The sequence below is a fragment of the Diceros bicornis genome, chromosome 20 (genome assembly GCF_020826845.1).
Source record: "Diceros bicornis minor isolate mBicDic1 chromosome 20, mDicBic1.mat.cur, whole genome shotgun sequence".
NCBI classification, from domain to species: Eukaryota; Metazoa; Chordata; class Mammalia; order Perissodactyla; family Rhinocerotidae; genus Diceros; species Diceros bicornis.
The window spans coordinates 15,489,346-15,501,609 of record NC_080759.1 but is presented as its reverse complement, the minus strand read 5'-3'; the positions used below and the strand labels follow the sequence as shown (position 1 = coordinate 15,501,609).

At 40.2% G+C, this 12,264-nt stretch overlaps 2 protein-coding genes across 6 annotated transcripts in view; one reads left to right on the top strand and one right to left on the bottom strand.

The window, feature by feature from the left end:
* Nucleotides 1-4,111, bottom strand: part of ERCC8 (ERCC excision repair 8, CSA ubiquitin ligase complex subunit) — a 67,622-nt gene extending 63,511 nt beyond the window's left edge. The window contains exon 1 of one of the 4 annotated variants that reach the window (XM_058564024.1): nt 3,984-4,111. In XM_058564024.1, coding sequence (XP_058420007.1) covers nt 3,984-4,060 — 77 coding nt within the window. In that variant the 5' untranslated portion in view covers nt 4,061-4,111. The remainder of the gene's footprint in view (nt 1-3,983) is intronic. The other 3 variants (XM_058564023.1, XM_058564025.1, XM_058564026.1) reach the window with 3 other exon arrangements.
* Nucleotides 4,112-4,245: 134 nt separating this feature from the next.
* Nucleotides 4,246-12,264, top strand: part of NDUFAF2 (NADH:ubiquinone oxidoreductase complex assembly factor 2) — a 162,513-nt gene continuing 154,494 nt past the window's right edge. The window contains exon 1 of one of the 2 annotated variants that reach the window (XM_058564028.1): nt 4,246-4,428. In XM_058564028.1, coding sequence (XP_058420011.1) covers nt 4,302-4,428 — 127 coding nt within the window. In that variant the 5' untranslated portion in view covers nt 4,246-4,301. The remainder of the gene's footprint in view (nt 4,429-12,264) is intronic. The other variant, XM_058564027.1, reaches the window with a different exon arrangement.

Sequence of the window (12,264 nt, the reverse complement as noted above, 5' to 3'; positions counted from 1 at the left end):
AAAGAGAAGGTCATATCATCTTTCTTTTATAAACCACACTCACATTATACATATTTTATGATTTTCAGGAATTTTTAAAAATTAGTTTTTTATTTATTAACTTATTTTATTTTTTTTATAATTTTATTTATTTATTTATTTTTTTCCCCCAAAGCCCCAGTAGACAGTTGTATGTCATAGATGCACATCCTTCTAGTTGCTGTACGTGGGACGCAGCATCAGCATGGCCGGAGAAGAGGTGCGTCGGTGCGCGCCCGGGGATTTGAACCCGGGCCGCCAGCAGCGGAGCGTGCGCACTTAACCGCTAAGCCATGGCGCCGGCCAACTTATTTATTTTAGTTGGGTGAAAATTTAAGACATATGCAGAGCAACCGAAAACGGAATCTAAGACATATGCAAAGCAACTGAATGTGGAATTGTTCTCGAGCAATGGTTCTCAATCCTGGCTACACATTACAATCACCTAGGGAGCTTTAAAAAATTCCCAGTGACCCAGACCAATTAAATCAGAATTTACGGGTTTGGAACTTTGGCATGAATATTTTTTCCAAATACCCTACGTGATTCCAATATTCTGGCAAAGTGGAAAAAACTATTTCTTCTTTTTATACTTTCCCCCAATCTTTTATAACAGTTGTCTCAATCATACCTCATTTTGTTTTAAGCTGTTTGGATTGAGTATTTCAAATGTGGTCCATTTAGTTTTTGTAAGAATAGCAACTCCATTTTTGTATTCATATTTCATCAGCTCACATTAAAATGGCAATCAGAGTAATAAGTAAAACTAGCATTAACAGGGTTAGGGGCAAATACTGACTTTTTGATAAGCACACAAAGCAATTGGTGGGAGAGATGTGCATGGGATTACTAGAGTACAGGTTTTCAGCCAGAAGTGTTAAGTATACTCAGCATGTTTTACAGAGGAAATGAAATCCATTTATAGATGGATTAATCAGGAGATCTGGTTAGGAAACTTTCACGATTTTGAACTTTTAATGAAGTAAGAGGTTTAGATCATGGAATTTTGACCAAGAGCTATACTTAGTTGATTCCTCACACCGAGGACTTTTTGGAACTAAAAGCCTCTGAGAAACCCAATTTTTCAGACCCTAAGTGGTGCATATGATTTAAATTATTACTGATATGATAAGACTTCTGAACATATTAGGGAAAAAACAATAATGCTGCTTCTTTTTAAAAAAATACAGCTACTTTCACTGAAATTAAAGCAAAGACAATACGCAAATTCACTCATTTTCCAAGGTTTACTTTGCTGATCATAATGGAAAAATTGCAGAACTACTTGGTAGAAACAAGCCACATTATCACACTGACAAATTTTAATACATATAAATTTTGCTTGAGTTCTTACAGTCACTGGAATAAAAACCTCTGGCTACATCTGTATGCTCTTATTAGAGTGGATGACTGAGCTGAAAAGGAATTATTGTCAACTGTGCACTAACTGAGGTTGGGGACAGAGGCACAGCAGCAACCCCAATCATGTTTAAAACTAACCAAAACATGGTAAAAAAAAATTAATGCTTACTTGTTTCGTTAAAATTACACAAACTATTTAGAAACATATTTACACATTCTAAAAGCATAATACTAAAATGTAAGAAAAATACAACATTTTAGAACACAAAACATCACACACATTGTGTCAAACTCTCTTCTAGGCACTGGGAATACAGGTCCCTTTTCTCACAGGGGTTAAGAAGACAATATACTAGTAAGAAAATAAACATACAATACAATTTCACCAGTAATAAACTGAATGAAGAAAATAAAGCAGAATAATGGGATGGAGAACCAGAACAAAGGAGGAGGCTGGGAACAGCAATGACACATTTGATGGCTGCCTCCTTAAACAGTCTTCCCTCAGCATCATGACACCTCATCACCCTGGTTTTCCTTCAATGCCTTTGGTTACTCCTTTACAGTTCATTTGTACTCTCGTCCTCTGCCTAACTTTAAGTATTGATGCTTCTCAGGTTTTTGTCATTGAATTGCTTCTCTCGGGGCTGGCCCCGTGGCCTAGCGGTTAAGTGCTCGCACTCTGCTGCTGGCGGCCCGGGTCCGGGTCCCAGGCGCACACCAAGGCACCGCTTCTCTGGCCATGCTGGGGCCGTGTCCCACATACAGCAACTAGAAGGATGTGCAACTATGACATACAACTATCTACTGAGGCTTTGGGGGAAAAATAAATTAAAAAAGAATTGCTTCTCTCTTCTTACTCTATAAATTGTGCTTGGGTGATCTCATCCCCTCACTTCACATATCATCTTGCATTAATGATATTTAAATTTCTCCTGAGCATCAAATATACACAGTTATGCACCACTTAACAATGGGGATATCTTCTGAGAAATGTATTGTTAGGCGATTTAGTTGTAGCAACATCATAGTGTACTAAAGGGGAACAAAATTTGCCACCCTAAAATGTGTCTCTAGTATGAGGATTATTTTAGACTGATTATTTTTAAGAAACAAAAGACTCAGAAACTTTTTCTTGTTACCTCCCCCTTAACTGCCTAAAAGAATTCAGATAAAAAAAAAACCTGTCTTAGGAAGTGAGCTATCATCTTGGCATAACACGAACTGGGTGGTAGACAGGGAGGAACCTAGAAAAGCCTATTTGTTGGGCTCCCTTCTGTGTTCTTCTGTTTCTGTGTGGCCAAACAATTGTTTTCTAAACATTCACTCCTTTTCATCTACCTGTGAATTGCATTCCTTCCCTTTGAAGTCCCTGACACTCCGAGCCTACCCCCAACATCTTCTTTTGTCTTTAGCTGAGGATTGTATTTAAGGTGAGGGCTTCGGTCATTTTGGCTAGTTACCAGTTTCCCTGGGTTTCTCCCACGTATACATGTTATTAAAGTTTTGCTTGTTTTTCTCCTGTTAATCTCTCATGTCAATTTAATTCTTAGACCAGCCAGAAGAACCTAAAAGGGTAGGGGAAATTTCTTCCCCCGCTTACACAAACTTAGATGGTATAGCCTACTACACATCTAGGCTGTTTGGTACTAATCTTATGGGACCACCATTGTATATGCAGTGTCACTGACTGAAATGTGGTTATGCAGCATGTGATTGTATATGCAACTGCGTCCTCCAGTCTCTAAACGAAAATCTTCACAGGTTCCTTAAAAGCAGTATGGGAAAAATCAATATGGGCAAAATTAAAGTAAAACTTGCTCCTTCTTTGGGGAGAGATGTCACCATTATTCACCCTGCTCTACAAGGCTGGAAATCATTGTCTACTCTTCCCTTTTCATCATTCACTATATCCGATCAATGTCCATGGCTGGTTGACTCTATGTCTTAAATATTTTTCAAATATCTTCACTCTCTTCCTCCCAACTGCCATCTCCCTGGCCCAGGCTTCCACTAACTTTCTCCTTGCAACAGTTATCTATCGTACTCTTGCTCTCAACTTCAATTATTCTCCAAATAGACGACAAAATGCAATAGTTGTCACCTTATTCTCATCTTCATACCTCTTAACCAAGCACACAAGGCTGTTCCTCATCTAGCCTCTGCTTACTTCTCCAGCTTCGTCTCTTGTCAATGGTCCCCTCCCCCCAACTCTTTGCGCTAGTCACGCTGAACTTTGTTCAATTCCTGGCCTGTACTCAGCCTTTAACACACTGCTTGGCACAAGCAGCAGCTCACTAAATATGTCGACTAAAGGAATCCTTGGAGGACAGTTATTCTTTGGGCGGCAAGGGCGGGGAGACTAATGTGAGTGAGAAGGAATACAGTAAAACGAAAGTACCCTCATTTAGGTTTATGGCGGACTCACCTACCTACAAGTACATAAAAGGTATCTTATTTTCGCAAGCCACAGAGCAGAAGAGAGAGTAAAGCCAGTGTGGTGTGAGGAAAGTGAGAAGGCGGGAAAATGTGAAGCAAGGCTAACGTAGCCATTGGTCTAGATTCAACTGGCCCGTTACAGAAAAGAGTAAGGTTTTCTTTACCTCCGTGTGGACTCCGCTCTCCGGAAGCGAAGCGGGTCGTCCAAACCGGCTTGTCGCGCCGACAACAACCCTAACATCCCGTCCTCTCAAGCCAGCTTAAGAACCGGCAGCCGCCATGACAGAGTTCGGAGGCGGGGCTGTAACAGCGGAGTCTCCCATTGGTCAGGCCATGATGCCATCCGACCAATGGTGAGCGCCCTTACTAGGCAGGCGTAAGGGTGGAGGCAGGTGGGACTCCCGGTCGGTGGGCGGGGCCGGCGGCCTGGGGCGTTCCTGCGTGGGTCGCGGCGGATTCCGCGCTGAGAGCTGGCCGGCGGCATGGGTTGGTCTCGGGATTTGTTCCGCGCCTTGTGGAGAACACTGTCAAAGGAAGTGAAGGAGCAAGTGGGCACAGACCGGTTCGGGAACAAGTACTACTATATCCCGGAGTACAAGAACTGGAGAGGTGAGGTGAGAGCGAGGGCAGCGGTTGCGTGGCCCGTAAATGAGGGGAAAGTGAGAGTGTCTTGTAAACTAACGCACCGTGCGACACTTGTGATATCCCCGAGGGGACCACCCGAGTTCGTTCAGCCCGCCGCCCCATTGGCTCTAGCCGCTGGCCTTCACTCTGGCTGTTTCTGAGCGGCTCTGCGCCGCTCCCGGCCCCGCATGTGTCCGCTGAAAGCCCCGCCGGCGAGGACGCCGCAGTGTCGGTCCTTGCCATTGGGCGACGTACACGGGGACAAGTCCACGGAGGTCTTGTTACCAGAGGTCTCGGGAGGGGCAGGCAGAGGCCTTTCCTGCTCCTCTGCCGGCCTTGGGACCAGGCCGGCGCGGTGTGATTGATGAGGTGTGTGTGGAGCGCCTCCGCTCTGCTCTTTCTTGGTGTCGACCTTTTTCAGTGGCTCCGGCGCTGGCCTCGTGCGTCACCGTCCTCACAACCACAACCTGTCAGAAGTAGGTCCAGGCACACTGACAGTGTGGACAAGAGATCCCCACAGGCTCCATGTTCCCTGCCCACGAGTTCGCACTCCAAGCCCCGGTTGAGCTCACTTGAAGATACGCGGCTCTCCTTGTGGTGTTCTGTACAGGGTTCCTGCGAAGTCGTGGAGTTTGGGGAGTTAGGGGGCGTTCCTGTGCGTTGAAATCACACCACGTAGCAGCCGTCTTAATCTGTCTGTGTCGTTCCGTCATCGCGATGCAAAAGATCTCAGGCTTTGGGCTCGGAAAGGCTTGGGTGATCTCAGCTCTGACACCTAACAGCCGAGGGACCGTGGACAAAGTATTTGTCCAAGTCTCAGTATCCTTGTTTGAAAGTTAGAGATGATGATAATAATCATAATACTGAGAAGCGCTAAGACCTTTCCAAAATTGTTCCATTTATTTCCCTTGACAAAGGGAATTACTGCTTCCTTCCTTGTAGAGCCCATATAAAGTGTATTCTATGATTTAGCATTCAAAATTGTTTTGCCTAGCCTTTTTCTGTAACTTATTTTAATATCTTTGACTTGTTTCCCTATTGAGCTTTTGTACTCTGTCAGCGCAAGGAATATGTCTTAAAAAAGAAGTCCACAAAGAACCTAGCATGTTGGTGAAGTTTTTCTTGACGGATTGCAAGCAGAGGGAAAGATGTTTCTTTCCGTAAGTTGTAAGTAACATTAAAAAATATGCAAAACATCAGGTTGACTTTTTTTAATTGAAGTATAATTTACATACAGTGACATTCACCCTATTTTGGTGTATGCTTTTATGTTTTTTGACAAATGCATAGCGTCGTGTAACTATCACCACAATCAAAGAACAATTCCATCACTCAAAAATCCCTCCTACCCGCCCTTAGTAGGTCGTTCATTCCCTCATGCCATACCCAGTCCTTGGTAACAACTGATCTGTTTTATGTCGCTATAGTTTTGCCTTTTCCAGAATATCATATCAGTGGAATTAGATGAGATGTAATCTTTTGAGTCTAGCTTATTTCCCATAACATAATGCAATTGTGATTCATCCATGTGTCAGTAGTTGTTGCTTTTTATTGGGAAGTAGTATTGTCTGAGTTTACCACAGTTTATCTGTTCACCAGCTGAAGGACATTTGGGTTGTTTCTAGTTTTTGGTGATTGTAAGCAAAGCCTCTGTAAACATTCCCATACAGGATTTTGTGTGAACATAATTTCTCTTGGGTGAATACCTGGAAGTGGGATTGCTGAGTTGTGTGGTAAATGTATATATAACTTGATAAGAAACTACCAAAGTGCTCTCCAAATTGGCTGTACCATTTTGCATTTCTATCACCAACGTGTGAAAGTTTGTTTCACATTCTCACTAGCACTTGGTATTTTTGTTTTTATTTTTAATTTAGTCATTCCAATAGGTGTATAGCGGTATCTTATTGTGGTTTTAATTTTCATATTCCTGATGACTGAGGATGTTGAGAATCTTTTCATGTGCTCATTTGTCATGCATAGATCTTTGGTGAATCATCTGTTCAAATCTTTTGCCCATTAAAAAAAATGTATCAATTTCATTGTACCATTTCAATGAAAATACAATATCATTAAAGAAAAATTTAAATTAACAAGATCATGTCTATCCTAAAATAACAATTTGTGAGTCAAAGGATATGTTCATCTTTAACTTTATTGTAATACCAAATTATTTTCCAAAGTGCTTATGCCAATTTATGCTTCAGTCAGCTTGATATTTTGAATTCATGTACTCTTGGTTGAGAGAAAATCAGGCTGTTATTGATGATGTAGGAGAATCATTATGTGCTAATATCTCTGTGTGCCTCCGTTTTTAGATAATTGAGGCCTGCAGCACAGACGTGTTGTACATTCTGTAAGTACTGTTACACATTTCCTAAGCCTTCCACTATAAATCAAAGGGAAATATCTTTAATTTGTTTAAAGCAAATTTTCCAAAAATGAGTCATCTAACTTTCCTATTTCCTTGATATGAAAGGTGACCTCTTTAGAGGTCTCCTTGAGTTTACTTTGAATTGTATAAATTGTGGAGCATTTAGCACCATAGATGAAGAGTATTTAAGAACTCTTTAGAGGAAATTAATTTTTCTTTTTTTTTTTGGCTGAGCGAGATTCGCCCTGAGCTAACATCCATTGCCAGTCTTCCTCTTTTTTTCTTTTTTATGTGAGCCACCACCACAACATGGCTACAAACAGGTGAGTGGTATAGGCTTGCACCCAAGAATCAAAACCAGGCCACTGAAGCAGAGTGCGCTGAACTTAACCAGGTTGCCGGGGCTGGCCCTAATGTTTCTTTCAATTCAGTTAATTAGTATGGTGCCAGTCATCAAAGAACCACATTTTTACATTGGATATTATTTAATGAGAGAGAAGATATTGTTATATAATTCAAAATAAGTCTCTTGAGTATTGTCCAGTCAGCTGAATTTAAGTTTAGGATTGATTGTTGAATTTTAACTTTTTTTTTTAAAGCATATTGGATTTTCAGGGTAAAAATATTATGAATATAACACGTAGTTGGCATTTTTAATAACAAAGTGTTAATCAGCATATTTTTATTGAAAATTTGCTTGCTCTATGATAGATTATTTAGTAAAAGATTCCTCAAATAAACTTTGTCTAGAAAATTCCTTTGTTATTGCACCCTTCTTTATAATATCTGAGTTTTTATCCACCTGATTCCATTTATCTCATGTTTCAAAAGGTAGTTCTCTTCTTTCCTAAGATTTTTGTATTGTATACTTGATTATGACTAGAACTTCTTTGAACCTTGTTTTATTATTTTCACTTTGTTCTTTTGCACAATTATTAAACATCTGCACCAAATTAAAACTGACCAGTTTATTAACTGAAGGACTATTTTGAGTTATTAATTTGCTAATAGACATTGTGAATTTCCAGATTTGGGAGGGGGAGTGATATTGTGCATAACTTGCAAAAACCATGGTTTAGAGTGTTGGGTTTGGTTCTGGACACTACACTTTGGGAGAGAGGATTGAAAATCTAGAGTGTCCACATGGGGGTAGTTATGATGATGAAAATTTCTAGAAATTATATCTATGAGTATTAGCTGTGACTCTTGAGGAAATTTACCCTGTGAAGAGAAGATTTAGGAAGAGCTTCAAGTATTTGAAAGATTGTTGTATAGAAAAGGATTAGGCTCATCTGTATAGCCCTTTTACTCAGAACTTAGACCAGAGGGTAGGTGTTTACCTTTTTATAGGAAACAACTTTCAGACAGTTGGAGCTGTGCTGGAAAAAGAAGAGAGTGCCTTGTGTTTATTTGTAGGTGGGAGAATTTAGAGAGATAAATAGCTGGAAACATTCGATCAGCACCTTGAACGATAAATATGATTTCAGAAAGAGTGGTAGAAGAGTATTCTTGGTTAAGGCTATAGGCTATAGGTAGGAAATGCTGCGGAGATTAGAAGATGGTCCCATGTGGGTAGACTTGAGAGTAGAAGAGCAAGAGAAAGCTGTTTTAGTGAGGGGATAGACAAGGTTAGATTATAAAAGACCTTGAATACTATAGGTTTGAAGTTTGTACTTCATTCTTTAGGTGATAGCTAGCCATTGAAAGCTTTTCAACCAGGAAAAGCTTGTGACATGATCAGAACTATAGAGAAACGACTCTGGAAGCCCTGTGGATGATGAGCTAAGGGGAGAGGGAGGGAACTAAAATACCGTTAGGTGGAAGTGTTGCTAGCTTTTCTGTGATCCTAGAAAGAGATCTTACTGGACTGAAGCACTGGGAATGGAAAGAAAAGTTTTAATTTAGCAAAACTTTTGGACTTGATAATGAATTAGACTGGTAGGAGGGGAAAGAAGAGAGGAGAGGCCGAAGACGATTTTATCGTGTTAATTCTGGAGAGCTGCTGGATTGTGGTGTACTGATTCATGCAAATAGAGGCTAACAGGGACTAATGGCAATAGAGAAGCAGGCTGTAGGACTGGGTTGGTAGAATAGTAAATAGAGTTTGTTGCTTATACCAGGACAACTGTGTACTCAAATCTGCAGTTCTAAAGATGTCAGGAATTAAAATACAAATTTGGAAGCCAACTTAATATAGGTGATCATTAAAACTGTAGGGATAGGTGGAGTCAAGCAGGGAGAGAGTAATAATAAGATGAGATTAAGAGACAGATATTTAGGAACCCTGTCATTTCAGTGGCTTCTCATTACCTGAGAATAAATCCAAACTACCTGGTTGACATTCATGACCTTTGAGTCCATCGTGAAAGTGACATTTGTTTATAATCTAATCTTTAGATCAATAATTTTGTAAGAAGCCTTGATATATTTATGCTTTAGAAGAGCTCAAACCTGAAAGCGTACATGATTTTCCACCAGGGAGTTGAATCAGATAATAGTATTTAATTTTCAGCATTCAAAAAAAAAATAACATTAAAAATTAATTGAATGTAGCTATGTAAGAGTTGCATCTAGTCTGTTACTTTTCGTAATACTGAGCTTCAGTTGATGTTCCCAAAACGGAATTGGTTGGGGGGCAAGGCAGGAATACCGGTGGACAGTAGGTAACAGTGACGCCTTCATTTAGAATCCAGGACAAATTTTTCATCAAACGTGGTGGATTTATTTTTGGAATACATTTTATTTATTTATTTATGTATGTATGTATGTATGTATGTATGTATGTGAGGAAGATCAGCCCTGAGCTAACATCTGTTGCCAATCCTCCTCTTTTTTGCCGAGGAAGATTGGCCCTGGGCTAACATCTCTGCCCATCTTCCTCTAGTTTATATGGCATGCCGCCACAGCATGGCTTGAGAAGCGGTGCCTTGGTGTGCGCCCGGATCCGAATCTGCGAACCATTGGGCTGCTGCAGCTGAGCATATGCACTTAACCACTACGCCACTGGGCGGCCCCTGGAAAACATTTTTTTTTTTTTTTGTGAGGAAGATCAGCCCTGAGCTAACATCCATGTCAATCCTCCTCTTTTTGCTGAAGAAGACTGGCCCTGAGCTAACATCCTTGCCGATCTTCCTCCACTTTACGTGGGATGCTGCCACAGCATGGCCTGACAAGCAGTACGCCGGTGCGCACCGGGGATCCGAACCCAGGCCGCCAGCAGCGGAGGGCGAGCACTTAACCGCTACGCCATGGGGTGGCCCTGGAATACATTTTTAAAAACTGTGTGATCTTCATGAGGGCTTTTTGCCTAGTGAATTGTTTACACTAGGCTACTAGCAGTGATTTTCAAACTGTTCGTATTTTAATAATTATGAAATTAATCTCCTATTCAACATTTTATTAGAAAATGTTACATTCTAAAAGATTTTTTTCATTTTGTTCTCTCAGTTGTTTTTTTTTTTTCTTTTCTGAGAAAGAGTAGCCCTGAGCTAACATCTGTGCCAGTCTTCCTCTGCTTTATATGTGAGTTGCCACCACACTGTGGCTGACGAATGGTGTAGGTCTGCACCCGGGATCAGAACCCGTGAACCTGGGCCACCAAAGTGGAATGTGCTGAACTTAACCACTACACCACTGGCCGACCCCTCTCTCAGTTTTTTAAATGAAATATTATTTGTGGATTTATAAAAATTGTGAGCAAAGAAAAGTTGTGCTAAGGTTTTCATGAAAGCATTTACTGCCAAATTATATCTTCTATACTTTCTATATTTATGTGAGTATATTTAGACTCACATATATTTGGATTATTAGTGTGCCAAGTACATTATTTATGATAACATTTCCTGAATTTTATATTCCATGCTTTTTGGTTAAAAAAAATGATGGCCTTTGACTATGGCATTCTCAAACACTTTTGGGAAGCAAAATCGGAAGAGGAATAAACCAAACTTTAAAAGTGATAATTTAAAAATTAAGGTTTGTCAATCTAAAATTGAATTTTGCTTAAAATTGTGGGTTATTTTATACCATTTCTCTGTTCTCTGTTCTCTGCTTCCTTTTTTAAAAAGAATATTAGTTGGATTTTACCTTTTGTTCTAACCTGAGAATTGCTTTTGTTTTACTTATTTATCCATTTAGTTATTTTTAACTATTGAATTATGGAATATGTCAAATATAAAAAGTAGAGAGATTGGTACAACAAACCTCCATGTACCCATCACTCATTTTCAACAGTTATCAACTCATGGCTAGATTTTGTTTTCTCCCTACTCCCACTCATCTCTCCTCTTATTTTGGAGCAAATAGAAACCTCATGTCAATTTACCTATAAACATTTCAGTGTATCTCTTTAACACAAAGAGTCCTTTTTTTTTTTTTTTTTTTGCTGAGGAAGATTAGCCCTGAGCTAACATCTGTGTCAGTCTTCCTCTTCCTCTATTTTGTATGTGGGTCACTGCCACAGCATGGCTGACGAGTGGTGTAGGTCTGCGCCTGGGATCCAAACCTGCAAGCCCGGGCCGCTGAAGCAAGTGTGCCAAACTTAACCACTAGGCCACGAGGCCGGCCCCAGGATAGCCTTCATTTTACTAGAAGTTGACTGTCTGTACCAAGTGAGACCTGAGTGAATGCTACAGGCCTGTGGCTTCCCATTCGGCTCTGGTAGAACTTCTCTGAGAGAATTGTACTCAGTACAGGATGCCTTCACTTTCAGCTCCTGCAAGTGAGAATCTTAAGAATGTCAGTATCAGGTCAGAGTAGTAGTTACCCGGGAGAAGTAGGGAATGAGCTCATTGGGATATTTAGCACATGCTATTGTTTGGAGCTTTGTTTTTTTTTCCTAACCTTTTTTGTGACATCTTACAAGCTGTTCACATTAGTGATAACTAGGCTTCCCTGTAGGAGCAGTGGTGGCATTTCCAAATTCTTTTGACTTGACCCTTAACATTTATTTGCCCCTTACTCTCAGGCCTGCTGGGGTTTTCTCAGGACTTCTTTTTGGGAAAACCCATATAGATTCTTCCCAGTGTGGCCTGTATGTCTGTGCTGATTCATAGGCCAGTCAACATTGCTGAGTTAGCTTTCCATTTCATCCTGTGCCATTCATTAATTTTTTCCTGTGACAAATATTTATTCAGTGCTGCTTTATGCAAAAGATATCTGTTTTATATATTTCAGATCTGTTGGCCTCAGTTTCTGGCCTTTTGATGGTACTTTTTTCTATTTTCCAGTATAGCTACATCTCCTCTTATATATTTAATAAATTCGATAGAATTTGGGAAGATAAATGAGGTAAACATGAATCAATGGCTATTTACAACTGAAGTTTACATATTTAATTTGTAACATGAATCAGAAACACATTTTTTCCTCCATTTTGTTCTCAACGTACCATAGCCTCCAATCTTTTTAGTAATGCTTATGTTTATGAGAGCTAACATTCGTCGAGT